General features: G+C 38.4%; 1 protein-coding gene across 5 annotated transcripts in view; it reads left to right on the top strand.

Annotated features, from left to right (window-relative positions):
* Positions 1-8,805, top strand: part of DOCK10 (dedicator of cytokinesis 10) — a 256,655-nt gene extending 247,850 nt beyond the window's left edge. For all 5 annotated transcript variants that reach the window (XM_075201945.1, XM_075201943.1, XM_075201947.1 and 2 more), the window contains 6 exons: positions 1,290-1,436; positions 2,278-2,488; positions 4,018-4,208; positions 5,433-5,533; positions 6,177-6,315; positions 8,225-8,805. In XM_075201945.1, the coding sequence (XP_075058046.1) occupies positions 1,290-1,436; positions 2,278-2,488; positions 4,018-4,208; positions 5,433-5,533; positions 6,177-6,315; positions 8,225-8,341 (906 nt within the window). In that variant the 3' untranslated portion in view covers positions 8,342-8,805. The remainder of the gene's footprint in view (positions 1-1,289; positions 1,437-2,277; positions 2,489-4,017; positions 4,209-5,432; positions 5,534-6,176; positions 6,316-8,224) is intronic.
* Positions 8,806-19,016: the final 10,211 nt, after the last annotated feature.

Below are 19,016 nucleotides of genomic sequence, written 5' to 3'. Positions count from 1 at the left end.
TAGCATGGAAGTAATAAGAATCACTAAATGACAATAACTGGTGGTTGTTATAAGATATAAAAAGTTATTCCTAGTGCATCAAATGCATCACATAAATGTGAAAATTGGTCTGTTCACAAGAAAACGTAATTATTTGTTGTCCTTGCCCAGTGTTTGTTTTTATCAACTCCTATACATATTATTGGAAGATCGGTTGTTACTGTTCCTAAAGCATTGCTCTAGGAAGCACACAGTTGTCTATGATCAGTAAGATGAAAACGCCAAAATTTCTTTCTCCAAGCTTTACACTGTGTGGATCCCACACTGCAGGTCGATGTTTCTCTGGAAGCCTGTTCTACACTGTGCATTGCACCAACCTTACATAAATCACAGCAAAGTCAAAGGAATGTAATAGACTAACCAAGTGTTTCCAATAATATGTCCCTACCTAATCTGCAGTGTTGATAAATCTTTCCTCTCATCCTTTAAGCCTGGCACGCAGAGTCAGAGTGATATGAGCTACATTTGTCCCTCCACTCCCTGGTCTTCTGCATGTTGTACACCTGTGGGCTGTCACATACAGTTTTGCGTCCCTAACTGTGCCTTCAGTATTGTTTCACATCCGCTTTTATACGATGTCATCCTTTAAGTACTCTAGTTTAATCCATGTCTAAAGTAAAACTACAACAAAACAGAAATGATTACTAAGGGACAGGACAACAGGGTTCAATCCAACTACAGTTTTACTTTCTTGGTATAGATCAGTGCTGCCTATGTATTTTCATGAGAAATAGTGCATTTTCTTATTACTTGTATATCTCTGTGGTTGCGGGCCAAACTGTGTTGAAATCATTTTATCCAACAGAGTTTATGGCAAAGAAACGTGTTGGAGTGCCGCAAGTGGCCTGCAGGCCACCATTTGGAAAGCCATGTTATGTATGAGGGTTCACCTATCACATATAAACCTAGGACAGACAGGGATCTGCATTGGTGGTCTCACTTCACTTTAACTGCATGAAACCTCTCTAAGAATTTACTGTGCTAAGAACTAAAGTGCTACTAAATCATCTGCCTGTTTGCAAAAACGCAATGATACCATTTACGTCTGTATTCAGCCTATACACAAATTCTCGTCATCCATTAATAATTCTATTTATAATGCATCAAAGGCTTTGCTTACTGTGTATTAGCTGTAGGATGTGTGATAAACTCATTGAAATGACTAACAGTGGATGGTGCAGCTTTGGGGAATGAATCCCTAAGTATTTCCCTGTAAACTAAAATTTGTTGATCCTCTTTCTTTCTTTCAGGGATTCTTTGAAGAGGAGGAAGGAAAGGAGTATATCTACAAAGAACCCAAATTAACGGGGCTGTCGGAAATATCACAGAGGCTGCTCAAGCTGTATACAGATAAATTTGGAGCAGAGAATGTCAAGATTATTCAAGATTCCAACAAGGTGTGTTCTCCTGTTCACAATGAATGAAGTAAATGTGTGTGTATATATATATATATATATATATATATATATATATATATATATATATATATTTATTATGTGGTTTGCAAATATAGTAGTTGTCATCCAAATGTGGTTGACATCAGAATGTTTTGACCCCAGATACCCACCAAAGATTCTGTTGTCTAAATTGTATTGGATCGTTTTGGATGTAACTCAGGTAGACAGAATCATCTTGATGGTTACATTGCCAGGTTCTCAAATGTTGGCCTGCACAAGCCCATTGCTTCCTCTGTAATGTGTAAGACTTTAGCTAAATATTGTCCTGGAGCTTTCTACATTTTGTGTCATGCATTTGTCTCTAGGGTGCATTATAGCGGCAGAGAAAGAGATTCATTATTTATCACATTGAAGACATGTTAATGGCCTTCCTACCATGATTCCTAGAGGTAGATTTATCAAACATTCTAAAATGGAAAAGTGGAAGTGTTGTCCATAGCAACCAATCAGATTCTAGCTATCATTTATCTAGTACATGCTAGAAAATGATAGCTAGATTCTGATTGGTCGCTATGGGCAACATCTCCACTTTTCCTTTTAAGAAGGTGTGATATATGTACCCCCGAGTGTAGACTCTTTTCTATAGAAAAGAAAGGGTTTGTGACAATGTTCGGTTTAGTTTTATGTAAGGAATTATCATTTAACCAGACTATAAAATAATGTATCAAGTCTCTCACTCACAGTATCTACATTACTGAATAGCATTATATACCTCACAGTACTGCATTTTATATGTTTAAGGTTATGTGCATTTTATATTTCCTATTTAATGTTTATGCAGGTGAATCCCAAAGACCTAGATACCAAATTTGCTTATTTTCAAGTTACATATGTCACACCTTATTTTGATGAGAAAGAGCTGGAAGACAGAAAAACAGACTTCGAGAAGCATCACAATATCAGCAGATTCGTATTCGAAACACCATTCACATTATCAGGGAAGAAGCATGGTGGAGTAGAGGAGCAATGCAAGAGGCGTACAGTGCTGACCAGTAGGTGGCCATGTTTCACTGCTTCTCTCCACCTTCTGATAACTCTAACTTCCAGGCAGACTTGTTCCTTTACGTTGCCCTTGGATACAACAACAGATAAGTTCAGATATGTGGATTGAAAACAATTGTGTCTACGCAGCAGATCTACTGTTGTATCAAAGGGCAGCTAACATAGATATTATTCACTAAATATGGATTTACACTTTATATTTCTTTGCTAACAATTATACTGCTGATGACATAAACAGGAAGACAGTAACCAAAGTAGTTGCTTACTCTATCACTATGTATATGTGTGTATGTATATCCAGTATTTTTTCTGTATAGGAACTGATCGTATCAACCTATCAACTTGCTCCAACTTGATAGTGCCTGTGTTTCAGAGTGTGCAATTACCTTTTAATGGAAGATTATTAGTTTTCTCCACAAAGATACCTTGACATATAGGTATATTGCTTACAATAGCACAAGTAACACCAAATCAACCAAGAGATGGCTATTTCATAGTAATAAAATGGGAATAAAATAGTTTATATTGAATCTCATGACTTGTATCAGACGTAGCATATTATACCAGAATAAATATATATTTAATCTTAAAAGACATAACAATTGTTAAAACAAGCTATATTGACTATTGTGTAACACATTTGTATTAAATCAGCACCCAGGGGCAGCCTCAATGAATATTCTGCTGTCAGTCCCATGCACACCTATAAGGCCCTGCTCACCATCTCCCAGGTGTACAATAAAACCACTCCAGTTACAGCCACTCTCCAGATGTGTAAAACAACTAGAACGGAGTTCAGACCTGACCAATCTGTGCATCTCCAGGTATTGTGAAACTACAAGCCCCAGCATGCTTTGCCAGCAGAGAGCCAGCCGATAGCTGCCAAGGTATGCTGGGACTTGTAGTTGCATAACACCTGGAGAGCCACCAGTTGGCCAGGCCTGACCTCATGCTTTGCCTGCCACACTGAGCTAAGCTGCAGAAGGTAAAGTCTTTCAAATAAGAACACTGCAGAGTATCAGGGTCTCCACAAGTGTCTGGAAATGTTGATGGGCAGCAATGCCACCTGAGACAAGGTTCTCACACTTCTTCTGACTAACCAATCACAGCACTGCTTCATGATCATAATAAAAAAGAATAGTGTTTGCTACCATGTGTAAATGAAGGGTTAGTTGAATCTGTTAAATTAACTGAAAGCTATACTTCCCATATTTGTAAATAATACAATGGTACAAAACTACATGTTATACAGAAAATGTGTCTTTGGTAAACATATGCAGATGAAAACAGGAAAGATGTTGAGAAACTCTGCTCTAAATGATCTATAGAGCTGCTCACACTGCCACATACATTGCTCTGTATGTAATATATATATATATATATAATTCTCTTTATTTTTTTATATTTTTAGTTCTCCTTTAACTGTTTGACAGGGTTGGGTAGAGTATATGAACATGATTTAACATTCCTTCTTCTTGCCCCTGCTATCACCTCACTCGCTGCTCTGATTTCCATGCAGCCAGTCATTCATTCCCATATGTGAAGAAAAGGATACAAGTTGTAGGTCAAACAAGCACAGAACTGAATCCCATTGAAGTGGCCATAGATGAAATGTCTAAGAAGGTTCAGGAGCTGCAGCACCTTTGCACAATGGATGATGTGGATATGATAAGACTACAGCTAAAACTTCAAGGGAGTGTTAGTGTCAAGGTGAGCTTTACTTACTGGAGACGTGCTGACCGTAAGGAATGCCGGAGTACCAGGTAGAACTCTGTAATGCAGGCAAATAGCAGGTCACATGACATGGTATCCCTGACCTCCCAGTCCCTTTACTTGCATCAACATGTCTACTTCACTGTGACCTAGACCAGCGCACATGAGGACCTCTATAAGGTATAATGAACTACACATAAAAATTATGCATACACAGTACACAGAACTGCCCATTGTACTGGACTATACATTACTTCATAGGAAGCAGTGATCTCAATGCTAATTGTGTAACAATTATGTTCAGTCTGTTTTAGAAGTGCACTGAATGTACAGCACAAAATGCTTTGGTTTTGCACAGTTGTGCCAGAATTGTGCATCCGGTGCACATCAAAGTGCAATCTTACCCAGCACTTTCAGAAGATACCTCCATAAACTAGGAGGGCACCTTGGTTTGCAGATTGGTATAAAACCCTAAAGAGGTGCCTCTGCAAAACTGTAACAGCACAGCAAACTACTACCAACAAATTTTTACAAATCATTTGAAATTATTAAGCTTTATTTATATAGTCCCAACATATCACGTAGAGCCTTGCGGAGAATGCTTAATTATTCACATCAGTCTTTGCCACAGTTGATCTTGCAGTCTAAATTCTCTACAATATAAACACACACTAACAGTAACCTGCCTGTATGTGTTTGGATTACATGATAGAAGATACAGATCACAGCCAGGCAATACGACCCTTAGCTTTTATTTCAAATTATTTCACATAACCTCTTGGGGCTAAATTTACTGATATGTTATCATAAACATCTCATCTCTCTCCCCGTCTGCAGATTTACTCACATGGATTGACTGGTGCTCAGTTCATTTTCATATTTTCCTTCTAATAGATCTGACTCAAATAAACCACATATTGTAATAATAATAATAATAAAAAACACATTTTTGCTACACTATTCCTACAGATATGTCATGTTTTTTTCCCTTCCCTATCTCTGAAAGATTTTAATACCTGACGAGCATTAAAATAATTTGTTGTTGCAGATATATTGAAAAGATTACATTCAAACAAATACTGACATTTCATACTTGCCCGAATGATATAAAAGTAATTATTCTGTGCAGCACTTCCAATCCAAAATGCATGATTCTGTTTTTGTTTGTTTTGCTTTATATATTAACCTTTCTTTACTGGGATACAATTTACTTTATTTCAGGTAAATGCCGGACCTATGGCATATGCCAGAGCATTTTTAACAGAGACAAATGCAAACAATTACCCAGAAAGTCAAGTGAAGCACCTAAAAGAAATCTTCAGGTAACATTGCTTACAAATGTACTTTCTTGTCCTATACCCAGAAACAAAGTTTGGAAAAAAATGTACCCAAACATAAAACATTGATGACCCATAGCAGTGAAAAGGAAAGGTAACCATAGTACCGGAGGTTTGAAAATCAAATAAGAACTTTAGTAACTTAATCATAGTGATAAGTGGGCAGTGCAGACCCAACTGTCCAGCATAGAACAGAGTTACCATAACTACTCACCAACAGGGATTTAATCTTACTTCTTCCATGCTAAAAATCTTTACCTATATTGTCCCTGCCACCATCAATGGCATCTGTTAATTACAAGCGACCATGGGTCACGGTGTGCTGGTTATTTTTCCTTTAGTAAACTATTAGTGTGTGAATGTTGTAGCATTGACGCCCCATTTGATTACTAGTTTACTGAATCTGTATATTTTTCTAAACTATTATATTGATAAATACACCCACTGCGACATTACGCCCATTTCCTTTACAATTCTTCTAGCTCTTGTTGTTTACCAAATCCACTTGGGAAATGGTCAACAGAGACAATGACATTTGCCTTGGAAAACCTGCAGTGTAAAAGCAGCCCGGTTCTCGTTACCTGGTTTCGCCATATCTGTGAATGGTTTATGTTTTTATCTGTTGCAGACAATTTGCAGACACGTGTGGTCTGGCTCTGGAAGTAAATGAGCGTCTCATAAAAGAAGATCAGTTGGAGTACCAAGAAGAGATGAAATCCCATTATAGGGACATTCTCGCTGAACTCTCCGAAGTCATGAATGAACCGGTGAGCTTGTGTTTGTCAGTAGGCAGCCTCAGTAACACCACACTAGAGCCAAAAGCCCTTTGTCTTTGTTGCTGTTGTGTCCCACCTGGTTATTCTCAACCATATTAAATATGATTAGCTGTTGAATCTAATATAACACAAATTCACAGTGAAATCTATAGACCAACAGCTTTAAGTGAGAGTGAGATTAAAACTGGCAGTGAAATGAAATAGTGGAGCTCAGAAGTGCCCAGGAGATCTGGTCCAGCTCTGCACTATGACATGTTTGCTGATTATTAAAAATCAAGCCAGCCAGCTGGGATAAACAGTGACATTATAACAAGGAAGGTGGTCTAGCCATCACTGTGCTATGGCGACGATTGTCAAGAGTGAACTCGGCGGATAATGGAGAGCGTTGTTGCCTCAGTGTGTATGAACCCATATGCACAGATATATGAGAGAAGGACATTTTACCATTGTGTGGTGCGGGACTCCGGCTCTCTGGAAGGGGTAGGAATGGAAAGCACTGCACAATATGGGGCACAATCTTTCAGTTTCATTTGTTGTTTAATGCTATTAGAAAAAGTAACATAGTGGCTTACATCTATTTCACATATTACTCCAAAACTGTAGTAGTGATATGGTTTCTGAGAATTACAAGGCCTATTTAGATATAACTACCAAATTAGGTAATATTTTTACCTCTGTATTTAGCTCTTTTCAACATCCTTATACCTACAAGACTAACTCATTGTGGAGGCTTTACCAACCCTGGTTTTAACCTTGCAAAAATTTCACTTGTCTATTTTTATAAATGTGTTTTTTTAGTGCCTCTCAGTGTACGCAGTACTGTACTGCATTAGAAAAACAATACGTTATCGGACGTAACCAGTACAATATGAGGAAACACATTAGCATAGAAGATCCTCGCCTGAAATGCTTACAATTTGAATGGGTATATAATATATCCCACTGTTGATGTATGTACAGTGCGGTCAGTGTACACAGTACTTTAATAAAATCAAGAACACTGGCACAGAAATAGAGATGTCCCTTTGACCCGTCCTTCATTCATTCCATCAACTCTCCATTATTCCAGTTTCATAAAATCATTCACCTGAAAATCATTAACATTAAACCATGTAATTCAGGTCTACCCAATACCCATGCAGTGAAGTTTATATCATGGATTAAATCTATGTGTCTCAAAGGATCTTTTCTTCTATCCAGCATCTCATACTTGCTTTTCAAATATATTCGACTTTGTTACTTTTTAACATGTATATATATCCTCATCCCAGTCTTGTTTTAATTCATTCTCTCTCTCCCCTCTCAGCTGTCATGTGACCCTTGCCTGTTCCGCTTCTCTACCTCTTTGTCTAACATTTCACTGAGTACTTTAGGGAATATCGGTATGTCCTTTACTTGTCTTTCTATACATGACTTGTGCATGCTGATCCTTATTCACCTGTCTTTATTCATCCTCATGGCTCATCTTGTGTCATGTAAGTAACAGCGCATTGTTATAACTAAGTGCAGACAAGAACACCGGTGCTGTGTTTTTCAAGGAAATCTAGTGCAATTTGAACGCATGGATATATAATATGTTCTAATTTTCCTTATTTAGATACAAATGAAAGGCCATTTAGCAACAAGTGTTTCCTCTTTATCCTCTGGGGGAAATAGCATTTTGCAACCTCTGAATCCTGTTTTCCCCTTGTGGCTGTCTGTAACTTCTATAAAGACAGGCAGTGACCTGAAACTCCCAATTGGTCAATGCAACCCCTCAGCTTCCAGAAGAGAGTCTGTGAAGGGTGAAATTTTCAAGTGAACCGCAGTAAAAGGCTGTGCTATGTATTTTTATGTTTGAAGGTCGCTGCCCATCACTTGCTGTCAGACTGAGATTCTTGTTTTGGTTTTTTTCTGAAAGATATCATATCGGGAGGAACCAGCAAAGCATTCCACAGCAGAGAAACCCTGTACCCTTCGATCAATCAGTTCAACAAACACAGGGTTACCAAGCACATCATTGAAAGCTGATTCCTGATTGGTCCCATCATTTATATGAACAATACTTACACCACAGACTGACCTGGTCAAAGAACTCAGAAGGAATTTGCCTCTTTGGAACATAGATTGTAATTTTAATTTATTTGAAATCATCACCACTAGTGCTCAAGGAAGTGCTAGTGTAATAATCATGTGGCCTACACAATGGACAAAAACAGTGTTTTAAACCTCTTTGCTGCCAAGGGGTTAACCAACGGCAGATGAGCACTCCCTATGAAACGGTTGTCATTATTCATGCTAAATTTAATATTATTTTATCTCTTGCTTATATTCTCTAAGTCTTTATTCATTGTTTTATAAGTAAGCATATTTACATTGAGAATTGTAAATAGGAGATGTGTAAAATTTGTCATTTTTATAGAAATGAACCCATACCCACAAAATGACTAAGATTATATAGAAATCCTTAGATAAAGATTTATTAAAGTATTTGTGAATGTGCACAGTTATTATGTGTTCTTCTACATGCTGGGAGCGAGGTCTTCAGTTGAGGGTATGCAGAGAAATTAATAGATAAGTGATAAGAAGCCTTATTTAATAAGATGGTTAGCACACAGGCGGTGTGAGCGGACACACACACAAATTGCAGTTTTGCTTGGACTTTGTTTTTACACCAGCGGTTAGAAATTACAGTGTGCATTGGTCCTAAATAATTTCTTTGTCCGATCAAGATCTGATAAGGTGGCAAAGAAATGATTGATCTGGGAGTTAAAACTGTCTGTGTGTGCAGTCATCCACCCCCAGGAATCTCCTTAGCGATCTGTTCATTCCACTGATCAACTGTACCAATTCAATTTTTACCTCCAATTGTATCTGTGATTGTCATCATGGAGATAACAGAGGTTATTTTAAGAATGTTGTGCAATGTGCTTAAATGTACTACAAGAAAAAGCTGTTGTTTTTTAAGCAGTGCTTACAAAAGTTATACTAACATTGGACTGGTGGGTTTCGGTTCCAGGATATTTGTGCAAATTGCACCATATTGTTAACCCTTTGCCACTCAGGCGTTTCTCACTCCTCTGCTGAGCACTTTTGAACTCATCACATATCTATTTAATGCCTGCTCATAATCAACCAAAATCAATTAGCAGGCAATAGATAAACAGGGGTACCATCAATTGAAATAGGGAACTTCCTTCTTAAGCTGGGTACACACTACAGAATTTTCCACCAACTTTTTATGCCGATTGATTTTACATGCGATCGATGGTCTGATCGCTCGGTCCATGGACTGCATACACACTAGCCTTGTTTAGGACGATAAAGGGAAGAGCAGACGTCCCTTTAGCGACTTTTTACAGCCATGTTGTTGTGACCAATGATTTCAATTTCGTACACACTGAAGCAACATTTGAGGGGCATGTAACAATATACTAAAGACATTAGCATAAAGGGGCAGAGCTTTCGCTATGGTTAAGACCCAAAACCGCATAAAAAGAGAAGGCAACACTGTCTCTTCTACACAAACCCTGTAGTGTGTACCCAGCTTTAGAAAGCAGGGGGTACCCATATTTAAAAGTGCCAGAGATAAGGGATAGAGGCTCTAAACAGTCCCATCCTTGGCATTTACCATAGTCTTTCATGGAAGATGATTGTGCACGTGTACATTTATAATGGAGGAAAGATTCCTTTCCATTGGCAGCAATAGATAATTCACAGATAGTGGTGAGACATGATCTGTGGGTTTTCTTAAATCCCTTCAATGCAGAGGATGATCGGGACTTCCTTACCACTTCAGGGGGTCATGAAGAGGACTAGTCCCACTTGTCCTTAGCACTCAAGGGGTTAAATAAACCCCAATAACTGAACGGTTACTATGGGTTTCAACTTATCTTTGCTGTAGGGTAAGTAAAGTCATCTCCTTTACTACTTCCTGTTAATACAACAGTTGTACTTTTGTACATAAAGTACGTTTTGTGGCTTTTCTCCTGCATTTGACGTGTTTGCATGTAATAACTTTACAAAAATATTATATTTTTAAGATCTTAGACATGGATAGATGGGATAACAAAAAAGAAAGGTACATTTTTGAATAAAAATCTGAAGAATTCCAGTCAGTGTTAGGGGAAAATATCAAATTATAACATCTATTGAGAATCACCATAAGAACAGGCCTACACATTAGATAAACTGGTAAAGTAAATCAAAAGCTATAATGTTGGAGGCTTGTTGGGGGAGGGGATACTAGAGTGTTCTCTCATTGCTCACCTTTCCAGGAGATGAAAAGTACCTATCCCTTTTCCAAACAGGGATCCAACATTCCAGGATCCAGCCAAGCGCCAGCTGAGCTTAAGACACGACATGTACAGGTAGAAAAGAGCGGTACAGTCTATCATCTGTCTGATTCTGGGGAGACCATCACAATTTTGGAGGACTGTCCTGTATTGTCAGGACTTTTTTCTGATTGCAGGAACAAATGGGAGGTATATTAGGTCTCACTCTGCTCTGTTCATGAAGCTGATGACTATTATTTATACAGTACAGTGCACACCTGACTGCAATTAGGCCCCAGCAGTACAGGATTAACAGAGTTGCTTATGAGTTGAAGTAGGAAGAACATTTTTAAAACATTTGCTGGGGGAAGTTATATTTTTTAATCAGATTATGCAGACCTGTGTTATTATTGCCCTCCAGTTGTTGTGGAGTTACAAGCTCTAGCATGTAAGGTGTGTGAGGCTTTTAGTTCCACAGCTGCTGGAGCATATTGGGATGGGAGTTGTCTTTGGGAATATAAAGTCTGACCGAGTGAGACTGTGGAGGCCTGGGGGGCAGAAGGGAGTTCATTCCTGTTCTATCTGTGACTTGACTACCTTATGCAAAATATATAGAGGTAAAGAATCATTATCCTGCTACTTATTGCTGGCTGTGTCAAGGGAGCGGGAGGGCAATGGTGGTACTTAGGACCATAATAAGGTAATGCAGGCAGCTAATTAAAATTATTATTTCTCTGTGGGGGAGGGGAGTTCTTTGTAAATGTAATGGCTCAGTGGGGGGTAAACGGCAGCTCGGAATTCATTTTTGTTCTATCTGTGACGGACGTGGTATCTGTGGATTGGATGAGGGTGCTGAGGGACAGAGTTGTGTTTATGGTTGTGTGAGAGAACATGTGTTTGTTCATTGCTGGCTGTCTGGAGGACTGTGTGTACTGAGGTATAGATGTGTCATAATGTGTCAATGTTGAATAGGAGGAGGGAGAGGGAGAAATAGTGTTAGGGACAATGGAGTTATGTGGTGGAATGGTGCTGGCTGCGAAATAGGATGAGAAAGTCATTTTGACACGGACTGATCGGAGGGGGAGATAGGTGGTAAAATAATATCTTGTCAAAGTCCTGATGTGGACTTAAATCTGGCTCTGACTGTAAATAAAGCGCTATATATATATATATATATATATATATATATATATATAGCTGACATACTAGGAGAAATAAATGAGGTAAAAGTAAAATCATTCTATCAAAAGTATTCTTGTCTCCATGTGACATTATTATTTATCATCATCATTTATTTATATAGCGCCAGCAAATTCCGTAGCGCTTTATTTACAGTCAGAGCCAGATTTAAGTCCACATCAGGACTTTGACAAGATATTATTTTACCACCTATCTCCCCCTCCGATCAGTCCCCTACAAATAAGCTATCAAGTATTTGTGTGCTACATGAAAAAACAGTCAGTATTTAACTTATGTGCAAAACAGAATACTAATTTTCACCCCTTGCATTGTAACATGGTTTTGTCCAGGAGACTGAAATAAGAAGTTTCTCAAGTTAAGATCCTTAATCAATCAGGCCCATAGTGTCTAAAACAGAGGTGTCCACACTCAGTCAAGGACTACCAGTTCATGTTTTCAGGATTTCTTTACTCATGCACAGGTGAGTTAATCTACTTGACTGGGTTAGTAATTATCACACCTGTATCTACTGCCAGAAATCCAGAAAACATGACCCGTTGGTTAGCCCTTGAGGACTGAGTTTGGACACCTCTAATCTAAAATGTAAATTACATTCCAAAAAAATACATTTTACATGGGTATGTTGAGCCAGACACATCTAAACTGATGGTCCTCACTATCACTTCGTAACTTACATTAGTGATGGAGCACCCACAAGTTTCCCATCTCTTGACAGGTATATATGTGTCAGAGTTTGTCTACATAAGTAGCATTTGCTCCAACACCCTTTTACACCCCTCCTTCCCTGTAAGCAGCCATAAGATGTGACTCTGTCTAAATATGGTCTAGTGGTTTATGGGCATGGGCATAAGTAAAAAAAAAAGTTTAATACGCTGAACACACTATTTACACCATCTCTACATGAGCCCCCTCTTCAGAGTGTGAAAATGTTTTATAAGAAACCCTACGATTAATTGCTGCCTAGAATAAAATCAGAGATGTGCTGAGTCTTTATTTTCCTATTATAATTTATTAAAGTAATTTCATTTTTTTTCAATAAGCATTGTCTAAGCGATTTATGTGGTTCCAAAGCACAAGCAATTTATTTAGCAAAAAGGTTTAACAGTTCCATAAACAAGTGCAATACAGCCGATACCAAATACATACATACGCTGCGCTCTCTGCTGGATCCAGCTAGACAGTCCTTCAGTCCAGAAGACTGTGGTCAGTGATGACTGTCTTAGCTGGTCCCAGGGAGCTGTATATATACACTCAGTGATACAGTGAAAACAATACAGATGATATGGCTTGCTTCTATAGGTCCAGGCTTCAGGAGGGTCCAGTGTAATGCATGTCATAGGCCAGTTAAAACGAAAATATCCAAAGGTGGGGGTCAGCTCCTCAGGGGATGTACTCCGATTTTCCCACCCAGAATCCAGTTTAAACTAGTCTATTTACACTACACAGACAATATCATTCTAATCATTTATTCCCTACAATCTACAACTTCCATACGCAATGTGCTTTCTGTTTGACGATTGCATCGGATGTCTGCGAATAAATTGGGGATTAGAATGATACTAAACATGATATATTTCTTGTAACCTGAACATTAAATATCACTAAACTGTACATATAACAAACTATAAACCAAATACCAACTGCTCATAAACGACTGTGGAATGGAACCATTATGAATATGAAATATATAAATAAATGAATGTGAAAGTGCAAGTGTATGCGTGCGTGTTTTATTGCGTGATCGCACCATGACACGTAACACGTGGCATACTGATTGCAATCGCACGGTAAAACAATATTAATATACTTTCTTTCATCCAATTATACGACTTCGACAAATTTCATGTACCAATTGCTACAACTGAAGTGATATTTGTGTTAACTGTTATGTTATTTTGTGTAAAGTAGAGTATTTTGAAAATAACACAAACAAATAATTTAGTAACACCTATCAACTTGGAAATAGATTTGTGAGGTGTAGGATTGTCCAAGGTTACAAGGAGCTAGCATGGGGACAATATATTGTATTATTACAACCTTAACCCATAACTAGGAAGGCTAGAATGTTTCATTTGTTTAAAGGATAAATGCTGATCTATGCAATTGTCATAGCTGGCAATCATGTTAATTATTTCCAAACCAGTGCATCAATGGAAACACATTAAGTGTTAGGAGTAAAGCAAAAGTTAAAAGTGCAGTGTAAAAATAAAGCTGTCAAGTAGTTGTGTGCCGCATGCAAAAGCAGCCAGTATTTTTTCTGTATGCAAAAAAAAAGTGCATTTGCACTCCTTGCATTACAACATCGTTTATCTGAGAGCAAATTTGCTCCCTTTTTTTTCTTTGCTCTTAACTCTAAATGAGACCTTTTGTGTTGATACTTGTTAGCATAAATTATGCTATTTCCTTACAGTTCTATGTTCACAATTTGTAGACATTGGAAAAACGTTGCTTTTTTAGGTTGGCCAAAATTATCGGTAATCTAGTACTAAAACGCTGGTTTTACTTTATTGCTAATAGAAGTCACAATATATTAACTATGGAGAAGAGCATAATGTATGTTAATTGAGAGAGAAACATTGTATTGTCATATTGCACCTTGATGCATTGATTGCACTACAGTCAGGGAAATAGTTTTCACTGAGAGATACATTAGACAAATAGCTAGTGGAAGACATGCTAAACACTGCACAATAATGGGCCGCTAGAAATGGGAATGTTTAGACATACAATGAATAGCTGGATATAGAAAATTTCCACCTGACCTTTCCATGAACTGTTTTCTTCAAGATTCCAGAATCTCTCGTCATGTCAGTGACTACATGACACCTATCAAATGGACGTGTAATTTTCTCTTCAGCCAAAAGTTGATTGTTTGCTATAGTGTATAGTGTACATAGTACACCAGTGGAATCTTAACAAGGAGATCTCCAGGGTTTGTGCAACCTATGACTCCTTCCCTTGATGTATTTCCCTCTCCACCTTTATACCTAGTGACGACCTAATAATTTTAATATTTATACCAAGTACCCCTAATATCTGTAACATTTTACCAAGTACCCCTAATATCTGTAACATTTTACCAAGTACCCCTCATTCCTGTTTAATAAATACAGCACTGAATCTTTGGGGGCTAGTATAGAAGAGGAAGAATTGAAAAATGGTCCCAAAAATGGCTTTGTTGGAATGGAATTGGTAGACAATTTTACGGCACATTCTATTAAAAGGTCCTTACTTAGGTGTAATATTTTTTGTCCTTTTGTAGTCTATAAAGCAGTATTGTTACCAGGCTTTCTGAAGGAAATAGACATTTTTATAATCGTTTTCTTTTCAAAGCAACTATGCAATATATATTTTAAAGCAGTGACAATGTATTGTGGTGCTAACAAGACTACACCCGCATTACTCATTAGCATAAGAGGCAGACGTAGTGGAATGGTTGAGAAACCATCCGCTGACCCGTTTACATGTTCGTAGCTGTCATTTTATCAGCAAGATTCTGTATGACATTTCATGGGGAAACAATGTTAATACTACAGCAGGCCTCATTTGCCAATCTTCAAATAGCAAAGCAAAATCCTTTTTTAGTGATGTCATTTTCTTGATGTGTGCTGTTGTGCCTACAGCAAGATAGACACAATTGTGGAGGGGCAGAAGACTGCTCCTGCCAATGGGAAGAGTGAAGCAGTCCATAAAAGATGATTTTATTTTGCAGAGTGAGATTGTTGAAAAGAGAACAATAGGGTGCAGAAGGCACATTTTTGGGTAGGTTATTTGCTGTGTGAATGGGCGCCCAGGCCTTTTCACACTGCAAAAATGCTGGGTTTTTCAACAAGATCGGGTCTTATCCTTTACTTTTAAATCTGCCTCTTCAGATTATTGCATACTCGCCAACCTTATGTTGGCCGGGTCCGGGAGATCCTGTATGGCCGGAGGTGGTACAGTAGTAAAAAAAACAAACAAACAAACAAGCATTACATCACCAAAATGATGTGAATCACGAAGCCCCGCCCCCTCCACCCGTACACGCTGGCTCTAATTTAGTGAAGTGGGCAGATGGAGGAGAATCGCCAGCTCTCCCGGGATTCCGGGAGACCTACCCGAAATTCGGGAGTCTCCCGGACATTCCGGGAGAGTTGGCATGTATGGATTATTGCCCCGCCCCACAAACATAAATGCAGTTCTAGTTTGCAAAGGCGTGTCCAAAGACTGGTATTTCATTTGCTGTGCGCATCCAGGACCAGATTAAGGGCCACATGAGCCTGGGGCTGAAAATTATAAAGGGCCTATTATGAGAAGTTCCATTCCACTGGAGGTGTGCCCAGTGATGTGCAGATGTGGCCAACTGTGTGTTTGCATGTGTGTATGTGCGTATATATTTTTATATATATATATATCTATATATATATATCTATATATCTATAATATAAATGCTTAGTGGCGTGTGTTAGTCTGTCTGTGTGTGTGTGTGTGTGTGTGTGTGTGTGGAAAAAATAAAACCAAGCTGCAGCGCCACCTGCTGGGCGGAGTTATACACTGACCTACTAAATTCTTAGTGTGTGTGGGAAAAAAAATCAGAAAGGGCTGAACTTTGGTATACTAAGATGTTTTTAATTTGTTAATTTAATTTGTTAGTTGTTAAAAGTGTTTATAAAGATTTAAAAAAATAAATATATATTTCTTGAAGGAGAAGTGACAGTTGGGAGTGGTTGGTGGTTGCCGGGGGTGACAGTGGTTGGTGGTTGCCGGGGGTGACAGAGTGAGAGGAGTGTGATACTCAGGACCGCTGAGAGAGATCCCTGTGTCTGGATAGACATCTGGATAGATGTGGGGATAAAGATGAAGGATGAGGTGGTGACATGTGGACAAAACCACGTTAAAAAAGGGCGCTTACGTCGGGAAGTAACGCTCTTTCCCTGAGGAGGCCTGGGCCCAAATGCATGACAAGAACCTTTTTAACACCTTAAGTAGCTTGATTTGACTAGAATGCATGAGTATCATGCATGGGTTAACTTGTGTATATATATATATATATATATATATATATATATATATATATAATTATTATTATTATTGCCATTTATTTATATAGCGCCACTAATTCCACAGCGCTGTACAGAGAACTTACTCACATCAGTCCCTGCCATATTGGGGCTTACAGTCTAAATTCCCTAACACACACACACACACACACACACACAGACACAGACTAGGAGCAGCCAATTAACCTACCAGTATGTTTTTGGAGTGTGGGAGCACCCGGAGGAAACCCACGCAAACATTGGGAGAACATACAAACTCCTCACAGATTATACACACAAACACTGTTTATTGTCTGTATCTCTAGTGATCCTAATATATATTCACTGTCCACTTTATTAGGTATACCTGCACACCTGCTAGTTAGTGCAAATATCTAACTAGTTAATCATGTGGCAGAAACTCAATGAATAAAGAAATTGCAGGCGCAGCAATAGCGCCGAAGAGGGATAAGGGAGGATGGTCGCTAGGCGGCCCGATGTAAGTGACATGAAGAAAGGGAGGGGGGGGGGCAGACGATGAAGTCCGTCCTATTTTGTTACACCTGAGCAGTGCAGGTAGCCACTCAGGGAAAGGAAGGGAGGGGACAGGACAAGGTGAGGGTAGTTAAAGGAGAGGGGGAAGAAAGTTTATTATACATAGTTTTTCAGTCTTGCAAGCACTCTGAACAACCCTCTGGACCTCCAAGGATTTAAAATTAACAGAGGAAGACCTGGATGCTCTAGGGCATCAGCCCTGGGGCTGGTAAATATGAATTCAGGAATTCAAAAGAAAGATCAATACATTTTAAATGATGAACTTTCAAAAAAAACAAAAAAACTCTAAAATCGTTAATTTTATTTTGATTAATTTAACATTTTGTGTCTTTTTAATGCTACAAAGTAAATACATTAAAATAAGTAAAATAAGGAATCTATGTAGTGTGAACTAAAGTATAAATGTTAGAGGAATTGTAATGCACTCAGATAGCAATTGTTAAGCAGTGATGTCTGGGTTAGGATACTTGCAAGTCAATGCATGTAACAAAATAATACTATCTAAGGTGGGACAAGGCAGAGGCACAATTGCTTAGTTCAGGGACATAATTTGGATTTTTAATTTTTTATTTTTTATGAGACAATATTTATATTGATCTACTTCATGCATAGACCAACATGCTGATGGTATTAACAATTAGTCACCCCCTTTCCCAGACATTGTTTTGTTTGACATGATTAGTTTAGGAGACAAGGAGTGAAATTGTATGTTGATTGGGCTGATTACCAGGAGGGGACAGGGTTATATCCAGGCTGTGGTTACAATTACAATAAGGAATCATTATATATGTTATTATATATATATTCATTTCTTAATAGTAAGATTTGTAGTCACTCAGAATATATACATGCTGTGGTTTCACAAGGTGACTGCAAAATATATTTATGCTGCACAGGTTAATTTATCACGCGTTTTAGACTCCTTTACAATATATCATTAGCAGCATTGATGTCATCGCTTTTAAGCTGGACTCCTTATCAACATTCATAATAATGCATATGCATATATGTTATGGTGGTGGGCTAAGTATGGCAGGCATATATATGTGTAATTTGTAAAATACTGATGTAGAACAGTAACTAAACAATAGGTACGTCAGTGAAGACTGTAGATTATTTAGTGTGGTTAATTATCGTAGTAGTGTTATATCGCACTGAACATGCCTCATTGCAGCACGGTGGATAAGTGGTTAGCACTTCTGCCTCACAGCACTGGGGTCATGAGTTCAATTCCCGACCATGGCCTTATCTGTGAGGAGTTTGTATGTTCTCCCCCTGTTTGTGTGGGTTTTCTCCAGGTGCTCTGGTTTCCACCCACACTGCAAAAACATACTAGTAGTTTAATTGGCTGCTATCAAATTGACCCTAGTCTTTGTGTGTGTGTGTTATTATTATTATTATTATTATTATTATCATCATTTTTTTGTTAGGCACCACAAGGTGTTCACAGCGCCGTACATAGTACAAACAGTATACCATACAGGGTTAAACAGTACAGAACAGTAAACACAAAGTACCAGTGCTTCAGAAACTCCGGGACAGACAAATGGAGTAAGGACAGAGCAGAATAACAGGTGTGGAGACACGAGGGAAGAAGTGCCCTGCTCAAACGAGCTTACATCCTAAGGGAGGGTGGAGACGAAACAGACACGAGAGGGAGCGGTGA

Source organism: Mixophyes fleayi, chromosome 3 (genome assembly GCF_038048845.1).
Source record: "Mixophyes fleayi isolate aMixFle1 chromosome 3, aMixFle1.hap1, whole genome shotgun sequence".
Taxonomy (NCBI): domain Eukaryota; kingdom Metazoa; phylum Chordata; class Amphibia; order Anura; family Limnodynastidae; genus Mixophyes; species Mixophyes fleayi.
Note: the sequence above shows the minus strand (reverse complement) of the source record. Positions and strands in the feature narration are given on the sequence as shown.